Raw genomic sequence first — 20,694 nt, 5'->3', positions numbered from 1 at the left:
ATGATAAAAATTAACAAAATCTTTCAAATTCTAAGAATAAAAGATAATAATATTGGATATTTTTTATTTTAAAATATCAATGCATCCTACCGAAGAAAAGTGAATGGAAACCAGAAATGTTAGATATTTTGTACAGCAGTTTGGTACGTCGGCTCGTACACATCGCTACAGTTTTACACGGTGACTATTTTTTATCAATATTTGTGTTTAGTTATAAGTTAGATTTCGAATTAACAGTTAATGTAATAATAACCTTAAATTATTTTTATTTTACATGTTTGATAATTGTTTTTTTTGCAGTGAGGTTATTATATATTTAACTTTGTCTACCGTTAGTCCGGCTGCTATTGAAAATGGATAAATTATACTAACTGTGGATTTCTATTATTTGTGCGCATCTATTTTATCCATTTTCTATTCAGTCTGTTGTTCATACTTTAAATACCTCCTTTATAATAGGCTTTAAGATTTTTTTTAATGAGTTTTAGCATATTATTTCTCTTTTTTTTTTTCAAAACATAAGCTCTGTTTCTCACATATGCCCAGTTCATAAATAACTTTTAGAGGTCGACCGATTTTTTCTGTTGGTCAACTTAAACAAGTACAACCCACAAATACCTTTTTAAAATCTGTCAACCTAAAGCTTCTATAGGTCGACCTAAAATTTCCAGAGGTCAACCTTTGTCTTTTGTGAACTGGGCTTTAGTCTGTTTGTCCATTCAATGATATTTTTGTGTTCGCTTCTTGTGGATGTCGTCATCCTTGTTATTATAAATTTAAAGTTTAGTTCTATTCTTTTTTATCCTTCTACTAATTTTAACAAGAATGTGTGCGAGTTGCGAAGGATCTTTCAAACCGTTGAATTTTATGGTTCTCTTTTATTGTGAAGCTATTCATAGGTCCAGTGATCTTTTTATTGTAGGATAGGGAGAGCATAGAAAAAAAGCCTTAAATTTTGAGTTAATTAAAAATATACTAGCCTGGAACCGTCCGGAGATCAAACATTGAACGGATTGACTTTTCGATTTCATGGATAGTTTAAGGAGGTCTTTAATGAAGTAAGGTTATTTGATTAGAGATTCTAGCCAAGTTATCTACATTGTTGGCTATATAAATCATTTTTTAATTCAGATTTTATGAACTTGACATCCTGGCAGGGTCTTCCGTCAGGGCATCTACTGTTTACAGGCAAGTATTGTCATAGTTCAGAGTACATTCATTTCTTTTTTGTTTTAATTGTATTATTTTATGGTAATAATAGCCTACATATTTTTTCTTCAATTTTTTAGAATCAATAAATATTATCTAATTTTTAATTATATTTAACTTTAATTGTGCCCATGGGATTCAAATTGGCTAAAGCAAGAAAAGTTTCAATAGACTGGTTTTATCCTTTTTGTGTAAGGACTAGCTTCCCTCAGTTGGAATTTAGGGGTTCTTATCTTCTTAAAATTCATATGTTTTGAAAGTTTGTTGATAGTAAACCTATCTTTTTGAAAAGGTGCTTCTCTTTTATAGGATCTCAATTTTCGTACATGTATCTATAGGATCATAAGCTACCTATTCTCATAAATATTGGCAATCTTGCCTAAACATATCTGTTACAGGTACAGCCTAGTTGAGGGTGGAGGAGCTGAACACAAAAAGCCGTCACTACTTGGTCAAGCAAAAACAGTTTCTACAAAATACAAGAAGTCTCTGCATCCAGCTGACAAAATGCCAAAGTAAGTGCAAAGTACTCTAAACTAATATTCCTACCAATATCCAAAACTGTTAGAACTATCCTATCCAACTTAAACATAAAGTAATGTCCTTTGTTAAAATAAGTCACTACGTTAATTTATGAGGTTTAGATATCGGGTTACTACATTTTCATTGGATTTACAATTATTTGGCTGATTGTATAAAGGGGTGGTTTTACGAAAGGCATTTAAACTTAGTGAACCGAATATCTTTTCCTAGTTAATTCGTTAAACTACATTTATAGGGCTTATATTAGAAAAACTTAATTTTTCTACCATGTAGTTTTTAAAATATCAAGACTTTAAATTCGTCTTTTTAAATTGCATATATCACAAAAAGACAATTTTCAAGTCTTGATATTTTCAAAACTACGTGATAGAAAATTGAAATTTTAAATATATGCCATATAAATATAGTTTAACCCATTAACTAGCAAAAAATATGCGGTTCACTAAATTAAGTTCAAATGCATTTCTCGAAACTACCCCTTTGGAGTCTTTCTAAGCATAACTGGATGTCTTCTAGTCAGAAGTCTGAGGTTTTATGTTTATGTAGATGAAAGTATTTTAACCTTTTTGTTATTCAAATATCTTTAATACTAATTTTCGTTTAATTTATTTGTCTTCCAAACTTTATATTTAGAAATAATTATTTCTAGTATAGAAGTTGGAAAGCTTCTTCAACTTTATAAATAGAAATCTGTTTACACAAATTCCTAATTATTTTAGGAGTGTAACCCTACCACCCTCGACCCAAGCAACAATCATTGAAGTGGCTGAAAATGATGACCCACCTGGGCCTCGGCCTATAGAGAAGGTAAATTTCGGAGCTTTCCCCTAAAGTGCGGAGTTTGCACAGTAAACCCCCCCATCCCCCCTTTTAAAAAATAAATGGGAAGAAGGCAGGTAGTTTGTATCTTAACCCTCATTGGGAAACCTTGTACGCAATATAACATAATCTGATGTAAAATTAAACAAAAATATAAGAAAAATTACTTAATAATAAAGCATCTAAAATATGCCAACAAACGGTTTAAGGGAGATTGCAGTATATTTTTTGGCTAACTCGTTTTATTGTCTTTTTAGGTCTTATTTTTATTTTCAGTTGTTAAAAATAATTTTTTTTTATTTAGCCAACGGAGTATTCAAGCCTGCTGCCACGTCGTAACAGCAAGTGCAATGGCCGCCGCCCCATTATCAAGAAGTACAAATCCACGGAAAAATCGTGCGACCATCATCACAAGTTCTGTAGCTGTACTTACAACAGAGTTGGCTCTTCAGGTACACCCGCAGGGTTTGGGTTTTGTCAAAAAGTTATCAATTTTAGTAGCTTATTCTATCAATCCATTTTTTGTCTTGTTCACGATTATTTCTTTACATTATAAAACAAACTTTTAAGATTTTAAGATGAAAGCATATAAAGTTGAATCAGGCTGCCATTTGTTAGCTTGAACTTTGTGGGTATGATAGATATATAGATGAGTTGTAATGTACAAAGAAAAAGTTCAAACTTCCCACTAATAGTTTTGATATATTAAGTTCAATTGGAGCGCATTATAATTTACACTAGTTTATCCTTCATTGCACCATCCATGAAGGCTCCCTTAGATTGATAAAAGGAATGTGATTTCATTTTAATAAGAGGGGGGGGGGGGTTGATGCAACCATCTCGTAATCAGTGAGCAAATGGCACTTAGATTTCGAATTTCGATCTGAACTTTCGCATGAGTAATCCTTGGTAGGTCTATTTTCCCTAAATCGAACAAAAAGTTGGAAAAGTAACGGCTGGCGGCTCAGCCGTTTAGCCGTTTTTTTGTCTAATTTCAGGGTAAATTCATCATTAATTACGTAGGAATCAACTTTTTAAAACATATTTTTGGTTCAATTCATGTTAATGATAGCAATAACAATTTTAAAAACTTTTAGTACCAACAGCTACCGTCTAGAACCGTTTGATAGCGTTTTGGAGTGGAAAAGAGTATTATGTGGAGATAGGTTTCGTGACTAATTTGTAATATAGATATCCAAAAAATGGCATTTTGGCTGAGCCGCCAGCCGTTAGCCGTTCCTTTTTCAACTTTTTGTTCGATTTAGGGAAAATAGACCTACCAAAGATTACTCATGCAAAAGTTCAGATCGAAATTCGAATTGTAAGTGCCATTTGCTCACTGATTACAAGATGGTTGCATTAAAAAAAAAAACCCTTATTTTGTAGGTGAAGAGAGTAATACAGAAGAAAGTACTGCTACCAGTGATGAAATAAGTTCAAATAATTCTACTAACAGTAATTCTACAAATACTAGCTTCACTAGCTCGCTAACGAGGAGGTATGTTTGGCTTTCTCTTAAATTGCCTAGCGAGCATAGAACCTTTTTTCTCGTATTCATTCGAGTCCGGTGGATAGGAACCAATTTTCATCCATACGAAAAAACTATGTCTAGCATCGTATTATATCCAGCTTTCTACGAATATAAAAATGTACAATTATGAGATTAAAACCAGTTTTTTTAGCCGGTGCCTTCGGCACCTCTGGGCTAAAAAAAAACTAGTTTTAATCTCATAATTGTACATTCTATATCCGCGGAAAGCCGTTTATAATACGTTGCGAGAAATAACTATTATTCATATAAGAAAATGGTTATTATTTGAACGTTTTTCTTTTTTTGTATTATTTTCTGTTTTGTTCGTGCGTCTGTTGAGACTTTCTTGACATTTTATTTTCTGACCTTCCTGTGGCTTTAACTACTGTGTCCTAACCTTGCTTGACACTTCGGGGAAACCACGGGTATGCTTGACTGTAAAATAGTCCTTCTTCAAATAGGTCTCTAATAAATTGTAAGGTTTATTTTGAATTAATTTACCTTGGCACTCACCATTTTAAATATCTATTTCTTAATTTTCTTTATCGAATGCCTTACTTGGAATAGAATGAGTATACGGAATATAAAATTATTATTAATATTTTACACAATTTAAGTTTCTAGCAAATATGCACTACTCGATAAACTATGAACCTAATTTTTAATTTTAGGCAGTTGAAAATCTTCTGTTTGGTTATGATGTCTACGTGTGCCTCAAGCCTGACTGTTTGTCTTTTCCCGCCATTTTTCCCAGCTGTTGCTGAAAGCAAGGGAGTGTCCGCTACTGGCTATGGTCTTATTATAGGTAATTTAGTAGCGAAGCTATTCGATACTTCAACATGTCTTATACTATCCGTAAGTACTTAAGTAGCATGGATTTTTAATCTGCTATCAATGTCTTTATTTTAGGGTTTTTTTCCTATATATAAAGGATCATTCATTATTTAATCTTTCTTTGTCAGTCTGTCTGTAAAGCTGTACGTGTTATTATATAGTCTGTAGGAAAAGTTTGATCACTCTAGACTTAGACTGCTGCAAAATATTTTCTCAGTTCTTATTAAAGATAGACAGAGAGTTTGTATGATTAATTGGACCACTCAGCATTTGCTCTTCAATAAGATATGTTACATTTTCGGAAGTAGTAGTCCATTGTTTTATTTATCAAAATTGTTTTAAATACTAAATGCATTTGTACTCCATATTTGTAAATATTCGTTTTTCTTACCCTAAGACGTGTTAAACTTTGCTTTTTTTTATTCTAGGTACAAACTGTCTTGTGGCATTCCTGGTAACACCTTTCATTGGAAATAATCTCAACAATTTTGGAGTTAAACTGGCTTACATTGGAGGATTAATTATGGGTAAGCTGTATGTCTCAGATTTAGAAATAAAGGTTTATTCCAGTTTTCTGCAGATTTCTTTCCGACATATCAGTTTTAAAGGGAAAGGTAGGTTGCGGGTAAAATCCGTAAAGGTTGTGTTTTAAGTTAAAAACAGTAGTAGAACGATAAAAATTTGTTAACCCAAAAAAAATTTTGTCTAAAGTTCTTTTTAATAAGATTTACACATATTTAGTGAATATTATCGTTTTACTACTATTTTTAAGCCTTAAAACACACACTTTTTTATGAATTTTACCCGCAACCTACCTTTTCCTTTATGAAGTACATTATGCACTAGTAACTCATTTGAATTAAACTTTTAAGTTGAGTTATTAACTTCTAATAATCATTTCTTTATTAATATGTAAACTAGATAAAGTTTATTCATGGCTGTTCATTGTCATCTATAATACAAAGTAGAACGATGTCTGTCCGTCTGTCCGTCCGTCCCTTAAGATCTCGGTAACCACTGAACCCCCCCAAAAACAAAAAAAAAACCCTTTTTTTTTTGATATACAGTTTGAAGAAGATGAGGATCCAAATTTTTTTTTATGTATAATTGATATACAGTTTGAAGAAGATGAGGATCCAAATTTTTTTTTTTGATGTATAATTATAATATGATGAAGATGAAGATTCACCACATGTACTACCTTATTTTTTTAATTACCTCTTGGGGCAAAGCCCCTAGAGGCTAGTGGCGAAGCCGCTAGTAAGGTAAAAAGGGGCAGTTGCACGAAATGTTTTGAACTTAATTTAGTACTTCGCATATTTTTTCCTGATTAATAGGTTAAACTACATTTATATGGCATATATTTGAAAGAATTTCAGTTTTCTACCACGTAGTTTTTCGGGCAACTACCCCTTTATACCTTATACCCTTTTAAGTCTTAATATTTATTAAGACTTAAATAGCTTTTTTTAAATTGCATATATCACAAAAAGACGATTTTCAAGTCTTGATATTTTAAAAACTATGTGGTAAAAAATTGAAATTCTTACTGCTTATGTATTATGCCATTTTTGTTCTGATGAAGTTCTTATGATGTCCTAGTGTTTTTGATATAAACTAAAATTGTATTACCTAGGTGGTGTTTGCTGTATACTATCTGGCTTACTCGAGTATATTCAACCTGGTCCTGCTTTTATAGCTGTTGCTATCGCTATCAGGAAATTTAATATTAAAAAAATTTAATGGCCAGTATAAGAACTTTTATACTGTAGGAATTTTCAAATTTTTTATTTTCTTCATTATGTTGATAGTGTATATGTAAAATTTTCGCCTTTTTATTTAAACAAGGATGACAACATCCATAAGTAGCGAGGCTAAAAAAATATAAATGGATATTGGGAAAAAATTTACTGTAGAGCAGTTTCATACATTAAACATGATCAAATAGGTATAACAGGAAACCTTTAAAATCAAGCAACCTTTAAAATCACGAAAAGTCTAGGAATCTATCTAGCACTCCAATTAATAGACAAATCTTAATGAAACTTTATGGAAATATGTAAAATATGAGCATATTCAATTCCTGATAATTTCAGCAGTCATTCCTGAATTAGCGAGAAAATCACGAAAACCTAAAAATGTAGGAATCGATCTAGCACCTTAATAAATAGACAAATATTATCAAAACTTTGTGAAAATAATAAGTAAAATCTAAAATTGATTCACCCCTGAAAATTTAAGACCTCTATCTTAAAAATGAAATGAGAAAATCATAAACTTAAATCTAGGAATCGATCTAGCACCCCAAATAACAGACAGATGGACGAAACAATGTATAGATGGGCATACGTCATAGGAATCTTCACTAAAAATTTCAGCTGTCTATCTTGTATAGAAGTCGAGGAAATCACGTTTCCCCCAACATCGTTATAGACTGACGGACAAAGTGAATTATAGAGTAGCTTCGCAATCACAAACTATCAACTTTCCATATTTAAGACATTGACTTATTAGCTTTTGTTGGTCTCGTTTATTGAAATTCTAATTAATCTTGGTCCTTGTATTAAAATAGTATTTGTTTGAAGAGTTGTACATGCCATCAGTAATGCCTTTGTGATAACCTCTTCATTTACCTACAATGCCTGCGAATTTCCTAATGATATGGCAAAGGTAATTATTTTTTAAGGTTCACATATGACTTAGATTAACCAATTCTTCCTCCAACCCCCCCCCCCCCTCCCCCTCATCCTTTACTTATTAATTTGAAAGTGTTGCCACCAAATGATACATGATCCATGCATATTATCTGAATTATCTTGTAATGTTAAGGCCGACTCAATGATTCGGGCATCGTTTTGAGTGTATGCTTTTTTCTCACCTGGGGCCATTTGGAGAAAAAAACAGCAGACAAACCATTTGATTGTACAACCTCCTGTGTCTTGTCTAATTTTGGGGAAGGATATTAACCCACTATTTAATTAATATTGCTCCAGTTATTAATATCCCTTTAATTTTTATCTAAACCTTAAAGTAGCATTACTGTTTAGGGTTTTCCAGAAATTATATTTTGTGGGCTTTGGATTATCGAGAAAATAACCATTGCATTCAATTTATTTTGTTTAGATTTTCTCACTGACTCGTACAGCTATGAATGTTGCCCAACTTGGAGGTCCCTGGCTTGGAGGTGTTCTTCTGGAGGTTGATGGATTCTACCTGCCTTTCCTGGTAATGGGATCATTACAGGTATTAATTTATATTTCCTGTTAGTTCCATGAAATATTTACAAAGGTGGTGTTTTTTTTTGAGAAAGGTTGGAGTCTTATCAATTCTAAAATATTTTAAGTTGGTATGTATGTCTGTTTAAACTTATTCATAGTTTAAATTTTTTATTCAAATGTACGATTTTAGGTTCCTGATAGCCTAAAAATGGTTTATTGCTAAATTGAAACTGAAAAGTATTTTTTTTATTTTCATGTAGTGATAAAGTGATACTCCCAGCTGGTATTAATAACTATGCTTATCTTACCCAATGTATCAACTTATTCTATTTATTTTGATAAAGCTGATGATTTTATTTTAGATTTTTGTTGCCATAATTTCCACATGTGCCATGCCACACCCGGACCCTGTAAGTGAAAGAGAACACATGATGCATACAAAAAAGAAAAAGGGCAAGGTAGGAATTTTGTGGGATTTGCTTGCATCATTTTTTTTGTAGCAGGGTCGTTTTTTGATCTGTTTGGATATAATACTTAATTTGCTGCTGTTTTTTTCAAATTAAAAAAATTGTAACTTGCAGAGCTACTCAAAAATTAGAAAAATCTGTTTTAATATATTTCGTCATTTAAAAAGATATTTATTTGTGTAGTTTTTGATAATTCATTTTTCTCCTTTGTTATCTTACTTTTCTTAATTTTTTTTATTATGATCACCAAACATCTGCCCCTTAACTTTTTTCTTTTGGTCTTTTCATGAATGATATTCTTTTGTCTTTGTACTTCAGGATGATGTCATCCTTTTTTGTTTACCTTATTATTAAACTAAAGGTATCTTTTGATGCCCTATTCATAAACATTTTCTTATAGGCATCAGTATGCAAGATTCTGAGTATTCCATCAGTATGGCTGAGCTTCATCGCTTTCATTGTTGCAACTATGTGTAATGGTTTCTTATCGGTCAACTTGGAACCTCAGGTAAACACTTTGTATCATCAATATTCATATTTCAGTTCTAAAGAATCAGGGGGTTAAATTTGTAAGGGGTCAGAGGGGAGATTAAACTCAGTAAAACTTTAAAAAAATAATAAAATTATTTGAATATAATATAAATTATTTTTAGTTTTGTAATTTTCATAAAATTCTTCATGACAATATTCATGTAAATATAAATATTTTCATTGTCAATTCACTCAAATCTTAACTTTAATTTTAACCATCCAGTTACATATATATTAGGTTATCAGAAACTTTAGTCTAAGTGCATCCAACGTTGGTCTGTTGTATGGTTTGAGAGATGGAGCTAACAGCTTGGCCAGTCCTGTTTGGGGATGGTTGTGTGATAGGGTAAGTATTATATTTTATTATGAAAATTCTTCAATGTAGTTAAAATGAAGACTTATCTTATTCCTTGAACTAATCTTTATAATAAAATAAGTTGAAGTTAAAAAAGAAATTATTTTTTTTTTCAAGAAGGCTGCAAAGTTAAAGAAAAATTATATTATTTATTTACTTATTGATCGAGTTTGTAAAAAATGACCTAAGACCATTTTCAGTCTTTAAATCTGCCTTACCCTGCTTTTTTTGTTAATAGAGGGGGATGGGGGGTTGTACACTTAAAGGAAATTAAATTTTTCTATAAAATTTGCCCTGGGCGTATGGGCTTGTTTTATATTTAAGTTCTTAACTTATTTTTAAAGATATCTAGCTGATTTTTTTTTATTGAAAACTATTTTCACATAACTGAAATAAGTAGTAGCAACATATTTAATTTACACGCTATCCTTCTAGGGGCTATTGGGGTAAAACAATCCCCCCCCCCAAAAAAAAAAAAATTACAAGTTTTGAGCTTACAAGTCCCTAAAATGAAATATGTGGTGGCTAATTATCTCGCTACATTAATAATACTTTCAGAAAAGATCAGTGAAGCCCTACTTGGTCATAAGCTCCCTACTGGTAGCTAGTTCATTCTTCTTAATGAAGGTAAACATTGTTAGATTATAATTTATGGCATGTTACTCCAAGTTTGTCAGTTTGTTTTAAAGCCAATACAAAGGGGGGAGGGGGGGCGAAAGTGACACTTTTTGAAACCAAAACTAAGAGTCAACAAAGGAACTGAACTAAAAAAAGGGTTACAGGTCTGAGATTTTGCATGGCAGTTGCTTTATAGGGGTACAAAATGGAACTGTGAAGAAACGGCGGCGCAACCGCCGAAAACCGCCGTTTCCCGCCGTAATTTTTGTTGCCTTTTCTCGGCGGTTTTCGGCGGTTGCGCCGCCGTTTATTCACAGTTCCATATTGTACCCCTATAAAGCAACTGCCATGCAAAATGTCAGACCTGTAACACTTTTTTTAGTTGAGTTCCTTTGACTTTAAGTTTTGGTTTCAAAAAGTGTCACTTTCGCCCCCCCCCCCCCCCTTTGTATTTTTTAGCATATGTATTAAAGATAGAAACAAGGTCAACATCCTTAAGTAGCGAAGTAAAAAAAAACAATTATGGATAGACAAACTGTGGATTGAGATACAGAGCATATATTCAGAGGTCATAAAAAGGGAAGGGGAGAGAAAGGGATTAAATTAATAAATAAGGAAACTATCTTATTTTGGGTAAAATAGACAAATAAACCAAGAAGTTATGCTAAAACTTGTTATAGGGAATCTTCGCAAAATTATCTTTTATAGAAGCCGAGAAATATTTTTTTTTATATTTAAGGACATTCAGATTGACACTAGAATAGCGTTGCATCTATAAAAAAATTATTGTTTTAGATGTTATGATTCATATCTTGATACTTAAATTTATTTAAAATTATCTATTTTTTAGGCATATGAAGTGGTTGGAATCTATGTTGATTTGAATATGTATGTCCTTGTTCTGGCACTTTGTATCAATGGTTAGTTTTTATTTTAATATGCATATCTCAAGATATCAGTGGTTGCTCTTGGTATCTGTACGACAGACTTATATTTGGAACATATTTTTGATGTTTATTTTAAGTTTGGTTAGGGTTATAATAGCGCTTTAGGTATAGGGTTCGAAAGGGTTGGAGCCTCTCACAGATGCTAGAAATTTAAGTTATTATTGCCCATCTCTACCCTCGTTCTTTATTAAATAGAAAGGTTTATCTATAATACAAAGTAGAACGATGTCTGTCCGTTTGTCTGTCTGTCTGTCCGTCCCTTAAGATCTCGGTAACCACTGAACCGATCGGATTCTACTCTTCAGGGAATATACCTACTGGTCCTGTGGTGGTTTTAGGCTATTTTCTTGGGGGGGGGGGGTGGGACACCCCCAACCCCCCAAAAACAAAAAATCGCCCCCCCAATTATTTTTTTTTTGTAGGGGATTTCCTTTGTCCTTTTTTAGAGGATTTTCTTGGTCCTTTTACGCATTTCGCCCAATTTTTTTTATCATCTCTTGGGGCAAAGTCCCTAGAAGCTAGGGGCGAAGCCGCTAGTATACATATATTCCAAGATGTCTCCAATTTAGTTCTCTATTTTAGTAAAACCGTTTCACTTGTGTCACAAGATGGTTTAAGGCTATTTTATGTCTAAACTCTATTATCGAGTTTTCGGATAATTTTGATAATCTCTCACCTCCCCCCCCCCCCCCATAAAAGTACATGGGGCCATACAACTAATAACTCTTTGAAAGTGTTTATATGATTTTCATTAAAAACATGATTAAAACCTTTTCACTAGGATTTTCATAGTCTATAGAAAAAACTAATTGCTGCTCCACTAGCATCTAGAGGCTCCATATTTCAAGGGGTGGGATGGGCAGAAACAGAGCCTCGAATTATCTCAATACATGAATCTAAAAGTAGCCTAAAACCGTAATTGGAGAACATAATCGGTTCAGTAGTTTCAGAAATCTTTACACACAAATAAACCTTCTACTTTACATGATATTAAATAACTAAATCTTAAAAAACTTTCAGGTATGGGAGTGGGTGGTCAACAGATAGCCGGTGTCATTGATGCCCTCCATGAGGCTGTTGGAGCTGGATTTCCGGATGATCCTTCAACACAGGTTATTATTTTGCAATAAACAATTGTAGTAAAGAAATATTATTATTTTAAGAAATGATAGATCTAGTTCGTGCTTAGTCCAAATTTTACTTTACCAATAACAATCTACTTCCTTTTAATTTTTACTCTGCTCATAACGATTAAAGAAACAGTTGTGACTGTTGTACATTTGTAATTTTTCAACCTTGTTAAAGGATCTCTATGAAATGAATATTGAAAGCATTGAATTAATATTGCGAATATATCCTTTTAGGGATTAGTTGCCGGTTTGTGGTCAAGTCTTTCTGGTATGGGAAGATTCATCTCCAGGTATCAATTTGACAGTTAGTAGGAAGGGAGGGAGGTGGCATTGGAATGTAAATTATATTGATGCCTTCGTTGGCCTATTAACTCTTGAAACTTAATAAATCATTAAGTTGTATAAACTTGCGTTCTAACTTTTCCACTATAAGTTTTATTTACAGAAATTGTAATTTGTTTACATATTAATTCTTAATATCTTTGACAGTTTTAATTAATGAGGAAATAAACTCTGAAGGGTTTAAACTGACAAAAATTAACAATTGCAATGAATGAATTCTACCTGTACTTTAAATATTCAATACTTAAGTTTTATTCAATGCACAAACTAATACAATATTTTGAATTTTATAGAAAAGTAGGTTGAAATAATATTATAATTTATTTTCTCGTATTCATTCGAATCCGGTGGATAGGAACCGGTTCTCATCCATACGAAAAACTATGTCTAGCATCGTATTATATCCAGCTTTCTACGAATATAGAAATGTACAATCATAAGATTAAAACCACGGGGCTAAAAAACTAGTTTTAATCTTATATTTGTACTTACTATATCCGCGGAAAGACGTTTATAATAAGATGCGAGAAATAACTAATATAGCTGTAATATATTAAAAAATAAAATCTTATAGAGCTGGATCTGGTTATTTGGTTGATCAATTTGGCTTTGCTGTTGTATCATTTTTGTTCTGTATTTTACAGGTAATTCAATTTATTTAAACTAAGCAAATAAGTTGTTTTTACTTTTTACCTCTGTCTTTTGTACTTACACTCAAACTTGTTTCTTTATCATTGACTCCACCCCCTCCCCCGTAATATTTCTTGAAAAATCATATTTTTTCCCCTTACCCACTGAGTACTATCCTTTCAGGGCTTTTTCTAACCTAACTCTTTACTTAACCTAACATATATATTTTTTTTGTTTCACCGTATATAGAAAATCACGAAATCTTAATTTAAAAACATAGAAATTAATATCAGAATATTGCTGTAGTTTTTTTCGTTTCACAAAGGAATACTTTAGCCATTTTTCAAGACCCTCTTAAAAGTTTATTTGGAAAACATGCATTATCTTTTTTACCCCCTCATGGTTTCACACCTCATTGTAGTAAATCACTAAGCACGCTATTGGATTGGATGGGTTGTTGGTCCTTTTGAATATTTGATTAAAAGCACCTATTTTATTTTAGTTGACTTGCTCAGTTGTAACTTTCCTGTATCTTATCATGTGTGAGTGTCACCTCCAGAAAAGAGAATATGCCAGGTATGAATAGATATATTATCACTTCGATGTTCCACAAGATTTTGATGTACTCTAATAAAGTAATACTCGCAGCTGGTTAAAATAGCTATACCTTCCACTCACTCCCTGTACCCCACCTCTTCCCTTTTACTTTGGGAGTTTATTTTCCAATATATGAGGTTTATTTTAGCAACATAAATTGACAAATTTTCCCTAGTAAATATATCCACGTATATTTTTTATTCATTATTTTATAATTGAAATGTTTAGGAATGGATATTTCTCTGAAATAAAATTTGTTCAATTTTTTCGTAAGTCTACCTGCATTTGTCACAAAATGCTTTAGAGCAAATAAATTTAATAATCCTAAGTGTCTGTCCGTCCTTTAGAAACTGAATGTGGAAAAACTTTCATTTTCAAACAATTTGAAAGAGGAAGGTTGACTTACTCGTATCCCGTTCCTTCAGCTGACTCTAGAGGCCTTTAGGGACGTAGGTCTTCTAGTTCTTTAATTAAAGAATGAAGTTTCTTTTAAGTATCTTGTTTAGATGGGACGATGTAACTGTAGTGGATGGTAATGGTCGTGGCAGAGATGACAAGGTAAACTTCTTTCTTATTACCAGCAAAGATCTGACATTGCAGAGTGCGGCTAAGACAATTAGTGGTTTTATGGGTCGCCTCGGGCAAAGATTATAACTTTTGTGTTACCAAAGTAATTCTATTTTATCTATTTTAAAAGTTGTATGTTTTTTCTTTGTCTAAATTTTGAACTGATTGAGATCTCCTTTTTAGGCTAGCTTCATATAGATCCCATTTTTTTGTCCCCTTATCACTTTGAAAACAGAGCCTTTAGATGCTAGTTGCGTATTCGTTAGTAATGATATTGCATGACAAGTTTGGATTTATGTAATAAAAGGTGGGGGGGGGGGGGGGGTTAATGCAACCATCTCGTAATCAGTGAGCAAATGGCTCTTACAATTCGAATTTCGATCTGAAATTTTGCATGAGTAATCCTTGGTAGGTCTATTTTCCCTAAATCGAACAAAAAGTTGAAAAAGTAACGGCTAACGGCTCAGCCGTTTAGCCGTTTTTTGGCTATTTTTAGGGCAAATCTGCCATAAATTATGTAGGAATCAACATTTTGAAACATATTTTTGCTTTAAATCATGTGAAATGATAAAAAAAATTTTTTTTTAGATTTCTAGTACCAGCAACTAGCGGCTAGAACCGTTTGAAAACGTTTTGGAGCAGCATAGAGTATTATGTGGAGATAGGTTTTGTGATGTTTTCCCTTGAAAATAGTTTTAAAAATGGCTAAACTGCTGAGCCGCCAGCCGTTAGCTGTTACTTTTCCAACTTTTTTGTTCAATTTAGGGAAAATAGACCTACTAAGGATTACTCATGCAAAATTCCAGATCAAAATTTGAATTTTAAGTGCCATTTGCTCACTGATTACGAGATGGTTGCATTAAACCCCCCCCCCCCCCTTTAAACATTCAATTTGATGAAGTAAAATCCCCTTTCTTAGGTATGTCTATTTGGTTAAAATTACTTGATCTAACTACATTTTCTTTTTTTTGCTACTTATGGTTATTATCATTTATTTCAGGTTGTGTTTACAGAAAGTTACAGTCCCTCCGAGTCCCTGATGACAAGATCTATTTACATTGGCCTTCCCCATAGTTACAGCTCAGGTGATTGCAGGCATATAGGAATAGATTTTGGGTAGGACTTCTTATATTCTATTCCCATATCCCTGGAATAACTGTTCTTTGTCAATTTTAGTTTTAAAGCAAAAAATATATAGGTATTTTTATAGGGGTTATTTCTCTTGTGGAGGGGTTTCCCAAAATAGTTTTGGCCTCTCCAGGACCTCTCAGAGGGTAACCTTTCTTTTCAGTGGAAATTAATATTTCTCATAGACATGCATCCTGTTACTTTTATATAAGGATAATTTTGAAGTATAGCTCCTATATTTTTACTCATAGTTCATGTTTATGGCTATTATCGTTACTTTTATAGAAATAATCTTTTTAATTAAAAATTAAGGGGGGGGGGAAGTTTGTACACTTATAGGAAATGAAATTCAGTATCAAATTTTGGGAGGGACGTGTGGGCTTGTGTTTATAGTTATCAACCTAATTCTTTTTGTAAAAGCTCTTATATGACTGGATGTACACGGAAAACTTTTAAAATTGAATTTCGGGACTTTCCTTCTAGGGGATAGTGGAGCAAAAGACCCCCCAAAACACTAAAAATATGAGTTCTGAGCTTATTTTTAGAGATATCAACCTGATTTTTTTAATGAAAACATTTTAAAAATAACTGAACTTAGTAACCATTACACATTTCATTTTGGGACTTTCCTTTTAGGGGCTTGTGGAGCAAGAGACCCCCCAAAACTAAGAATAGGAGTTCTGAGCTTATTTTTGAAGATATCAACCTGATTTTTTTAAAAGAAAACTTTATTAAAATAACTGAATAAAGTAACCATTACACATTTCATTTTGGGAATTTCCTTCTACGGTCTTGTGGAGCAAGAGACCCCCCAAAACTAAGAACAGGAATTCTGAGCTTATTTTTGAAGAAAACAACCTGATTTTTTTAAAAGAAATCTTTTTTAAAACAACTGAACTAAGTAACCATTACACATTTCATTTTGGGACTTTCCTTCTAAGGGCTTGTGGAGCAAGAGACCCCTCAAAACTAAAAATACGAGTTCTGAGCTTGTTTTTTAAGATATCAACCTGATTTTTTTTAAAGAAAACTTTTTAAAAATAACTGAACTAAGTAATCATTACACATTTTTATTTTGGGACTTTCCTTCTAGGGGCTTGTGGAGCAAAAGACCCTCAAAACTAAGAATAGGAGTTCTGAGCTTATTTTTAAAGATATCAACCTAATTTTTTATAGAAAACTTTATTAAAATAACTGATCTAAGTGACCATAACACATTTCATTTTGGAACTTACCTTTTAGGGGCTTGTGGAGCAAAAGACCCCCCAAAACACTAAAGATATGAGTTCTGAGCTTATTTTTAAAGATATTAACCTGATTTTTTTCAAATAAAACTTTTTTAACACAATTGAACAAGTAACCATTACACATTTTATTTTTGAGCTTTACTTTTAGGGGCTTGTGGAGCAAAAGACCCCCAAAACTAAAAATATTTGTTCTGAGCTTATTTATTAAGATATCAACTAGATTCTTTAAAGAAAACTTTATTAAAATAACTGATATAAGTAACCATTACATATTTAATTTTGGGACTTTCCTTCTAGCGGCTTGTGGAGCAAAAGACCCCCAAAAACTAAAAAAAGAAGTTATGAGCTTATTTTTAAAATATCAGCCTGATTTTTTTAAGAAAACTTTTTTGACATAACCAAACTAAGTAACCATTACACATTTCATTTTGTAACTTTCCTTCTAGGGGCTTGTGGAGCAAATAACCCCCAAAACTAAAAATATTATTTCTGAGCTTATTTTTAAAGATATCAACCTGATTTTAAAAAAAAACTTTTTAAAATAACTGAACTAAGTAACCATTACACATTAGGTATTGATATCTTTAAAAATAAGCTCAGAACTCATATTTTCAGCGTTTTGGAGGTCTTTTGCCCAACCAGCCCCCAGAAGGAAAGACCCAAAATGAAACCTGATTTTTTTTAAAGAAAACTTTTTTAACATAACTGTACTAAGTAACTATTACACATTTCATTTTGGGACTTTCCTCTTAGCGGCTTGTGGAGCAAAAGACCTCCCTAAACACTTAAAATATTTTTAAGAGCTTATTTTTAAAGATATCAACCTGATTTTTAAAAAAATCTGTTGTGGCTACGTAGTTTAGTTATGTGAAAAAAGTTTTCCTCATAAAATCAGGATGATAGATATCTTTTAAAATAAGGTCAGAACTAATATTTTTAGTGTTTAGGGGGTCTTTTGCCCCACTAGCCCCTAGAAAGAAAGTCCCAAAAATAAATCTGTAAAGGTTACTTAGTTCGTTTATTTTTAAAAAGTTCTTTGAAAAAATCAGGTTGATATCTTTAAAAATAAGCTCAAAACTCCTTTTTATAGTTTTGTGGGGTCTTTTATTCCACAAGCCCCTAGAAGGAAAGTTACAAAATTAAATGTGTAATGGTTACTTAGATCAGTTATTTTTAAAAAGATTTCTTTAAAATTCAGGTTGATGTCTTCAAAAATAAGCTAAGAAATTTTATTTTTAGTTTTGAGGGGTCTCTTGCTCCACAAGCCCCTAGAAGGAAAGTCCCAAAATGAAATGTGTAATGGTTACTTAGTTCAGTTGTTTTACAAAAGATTTCTTTAAAAAAAATCAGGTTGATATCTTCAAAAATAAGCTCAGAATTCCTGTTCTTAGTTTTGGGGGGTCTCTTGCTCCACAAGACCCTAGAAGGAAAGTCCCAAAATAAAATGTGTAATGGTTACTTAGTTCAGTTATTTTAATAAAGTTTACTTTTAAAAAATCAGGTTGATATATTCAAAAATAAGCTCAGAACTCCTATTCTTAGTTTTGGGGGGTCTCTTGCTCCACAAGCCCCTAGAAGGAAAGTCCCAAAATGAAATGTGTAATGGTTACTTTGTTCAGTTATTTTAATAAAGTTTTCTTTTTAAAAAATCAGGTTGATATCTTCAAAAATAAACTCAGAACTCCTATTCTTAGTTTTGGGGGGTCTCTTGCTCCACAAGCCCATAGAAGGAAAGTCCCAAAATGAAATGTGTAATGGCTACTAAGTTCAGTTATTTTTAAAAAGTTTTCATTAAAAAAATCAGGTTGATATCTCTAAAAATAAGCTCAGAACTCATATTTTTAGTGTTTTGGGGGGTCTTTTGCTCCACTAGCCCCTAGAAGGAAAGTCCCGAAATTCATTTTTATAAGTTTTCCGTGTACATCCAGTCATATAAGAGCTTTTACAAAAAGAATTAGGTTGATAACTATAAACACAAGCCCACACGTCCCTCCCAAAATTTGATACTGAATTTCATTTCCTATAAGTGTACAAACTTCCCCCCCCCCTTATCTTACTTTAATGCAGGGAAAGGATTGTGCAAGATAAACTTTATAAATTCTGCTATCTTCATCTTGTAAAATATTATTTAAAGTTGTATTACATGAAAAACAACTTCATTTTGATATTGGGATGAACTTATTTCATATTTAAATGTTTTCAGGCATGAGAATTGCTAACTCCATGCCACCAAAGATGTTGATCGACAGCAATCCAAGAAACCGGTCCAGGTCTATTCGGTAACAGAACAACATCACAACAGTACAATATTTGCAGTACATTATGTACAAATCTGTACAAATGTTACAATACAAATTTAAAAGCTATTATACAAATGTGTGTAAACCGTACAAAGTGTATTAGCTGTACAATTGTATGTTACTGTACATATGTACAGTAAACCTGTTCTGTCAATCTGTCAAGGTCATGCAATAAAAGAACCTTTTCTTTCTGTACAAATAATAACATGAAATATCTGTTATACAACTGTTACATGAAGTTACTGGGATCTCATGAATGACCAAGGACCACGTCTGGTACTAGTTCCTGTTCAAGGTTTGGATCTTGAATAATATGTCCATGGAAATAAGAAAATCTCCGAACCTTGCATAAATTTTGTAAATATGTATTTTAAGGTTTTTAGTAATTTTATCTATTTTAATTAATTTAACAAATATTGTATTTTTTCTTTAATGTAACTTCAAGAAACTTTAAAAGTTTATATACAGATTAGATTAGAGTTTTTTTTAAATTAATAAAACTAATGTAGATTTTTCAATTTTATGATAATGTCATTTGAAGTAAATGCTTTTTTAATTGTATGAAAACAATTTAACTATTTTTGGCAATTTATCTCACAACAATCAAACTGTAATCAATCAAGTTAAAAGCGTTAAATTCACCTACTTTCTCATTGGATTTTCAAATATGAAATGATTGATTTCATTCAACTTGTGGGATGCTTTGAATTTAGATAGCGTAGCAATTTCGTGGCTTTTGATAAATTAAGACTATTTAACATTTTCTTAACTTTTAATGAATTTTTATTTTTTCATTAATTTTTTCCATTGAATTTAATTAACATTTAATTATAATAGCCTTTTTGAATCTTTATTTTCTTAGCATAATTGTGATATTGTAATAGTAAATAGAAATTTACTTTTTAAATATGTGATAAACTTAATTTTAGTACAAGTATTATTGTAAAGAGACTGATTTTATTTTTACTGTATGGCATAATATTTATATTTAATTATTATTTATTTATTTATTTATCTATGTATGTATTTACTTAGTCAAATACAAAATTGTAATATGAATTTTTTAATATTTTTTTCAGCTGATTTATTGAAAAGGTAAATAAATTGATTTGATTATTTTTTTTCTGATCATTAATTTGGGTTTAAATCATTTTATCCTAAAACCCTCCTGAGCTGAACTTTTTTTATAAGTGTGGTAAATTGTAATCTTTTCGCGTTGACTCAAATCTTCAAGTATTTTTCCAATAAAGTTTCATTAGTGCTTTATTGTATGTCCATATTTCTTTAGATATATTTTTTGTCCTTGTTCAATGCTTCAGAACTATTATATTCTAACCATGAATATATTCTAAGCCTTTTTTGGGGGGGAAATATGTACTTACTAAGTACTTAAATTTAATGTATCCTAAAATTAAACACTTGTAATTCCATAAGAAAGTGTTTAAATCTCGTCTTAAACATTATCAAGGATGTGTTATTACAAAGAAATATTTTAGTCAGCAATTATGAAGTCATTCCCTCAAAATCACTGTCGCAAAGGGAATCCTTAAAAAAAATATTTAGTGTTTTTTTCTATAACCAGCCCTTCAGGGAGTTCTAAACTTGTGGGACTTATACCTGCTGTGACCTAACCCTGCGTGGCTACCTAGTAACAAGTATGGCCTGACCTAACCTTAAATAA

At 31.8% G+C, this 20,694-nt stretch overlaps 1 protein-coding gene across 1 annotated transcript; it reads left to right on the top strand.

The window, feature by feature from the left end:
* Positions 1–72: 72 nt before the first annotated feature.
* Positions 73–20,070, top strand: LOC145332105 (MFS-type transporter SLC18B1-like). Its single transcript, XM_080177034.1, has 23 exons — positions 73–180; positions 1,132–1,188; positions 1,608–1,724; positions 2,472–2,559; positions 2,876–3,023; positions 3,958–4,069; positions 4,774–4,907; positions 5,365–5,463; positions 6,573–6,654; positions 7,522–7,606; positions 8,060–8,179; positions 8,517–8,612; positions 9,022–9,129; positions 9,391–9,498; positions 10,066–10,134; positions 10,976–11,045; positions 12,093–12,184; positions 12,437–12,492; positions 13,119–13,188; positions 13,677–13,750; positions 14,278–14,329; positions 15,339–15,423; positions 18,917–20,070. Exons 1-23 carry the CDS (start codon positions 104–106, stop codon positions 18,994–18,996), a joined length of 2,079 nt encoding a protein of 692 aa, XP_080033160.1. The 5' UTR covers positions 73–103; the 3' UTR covers positions 18,997–20,070.
* Positions 20,071–20,694: the final 624 nt, after the last annotated feature.

The sequence above is a fragment of the Acartia tonsa genome, chromosome 11, assembly GCF_053477335.1.
Source record: "Acartia tonsa isolate MP-2025a chromosome 11, ASM5347733v1, whole genome shotgun sequence".
In the NCBI taxonomy this organism is placed as follows: domain Eukaryota; kingdom Metazoa; phylum Arthropoda; class Copepoda; order Calanoida; family Acartiidae; genus Acartia; species Acartia tonsa.
The sequence above is the reverse complement of the archived record's forward strand: the minus strand, read 5'-3'. Positions and strand labels throughout refer to the sequence as shown.

Bases quoted from the DNA above. Each gene is read 5' to 3' on its own strand.
- LOC145332105 (XM_080177034.1), top strand. From the start codon at position 104: ATGGAAACCAGAAATGTTAGATATTTTGTACAGCAGTTTGGTACGTCG. The intron at 6,655-7,521 runs GAAATTTAATAT...ATTTGTTTGAAG, and splicing joins GCTGTTGCTATCGCTATCAG to AGTTGTACATGCCATCAGTA. The intron at 9,499-10,065 runs GTAAGTATTATA...TAATACTTTCAG, and splicing joins GGGGATGGTTGTGTGATAGG to AAAAGATCAGTGAAGCCCTA.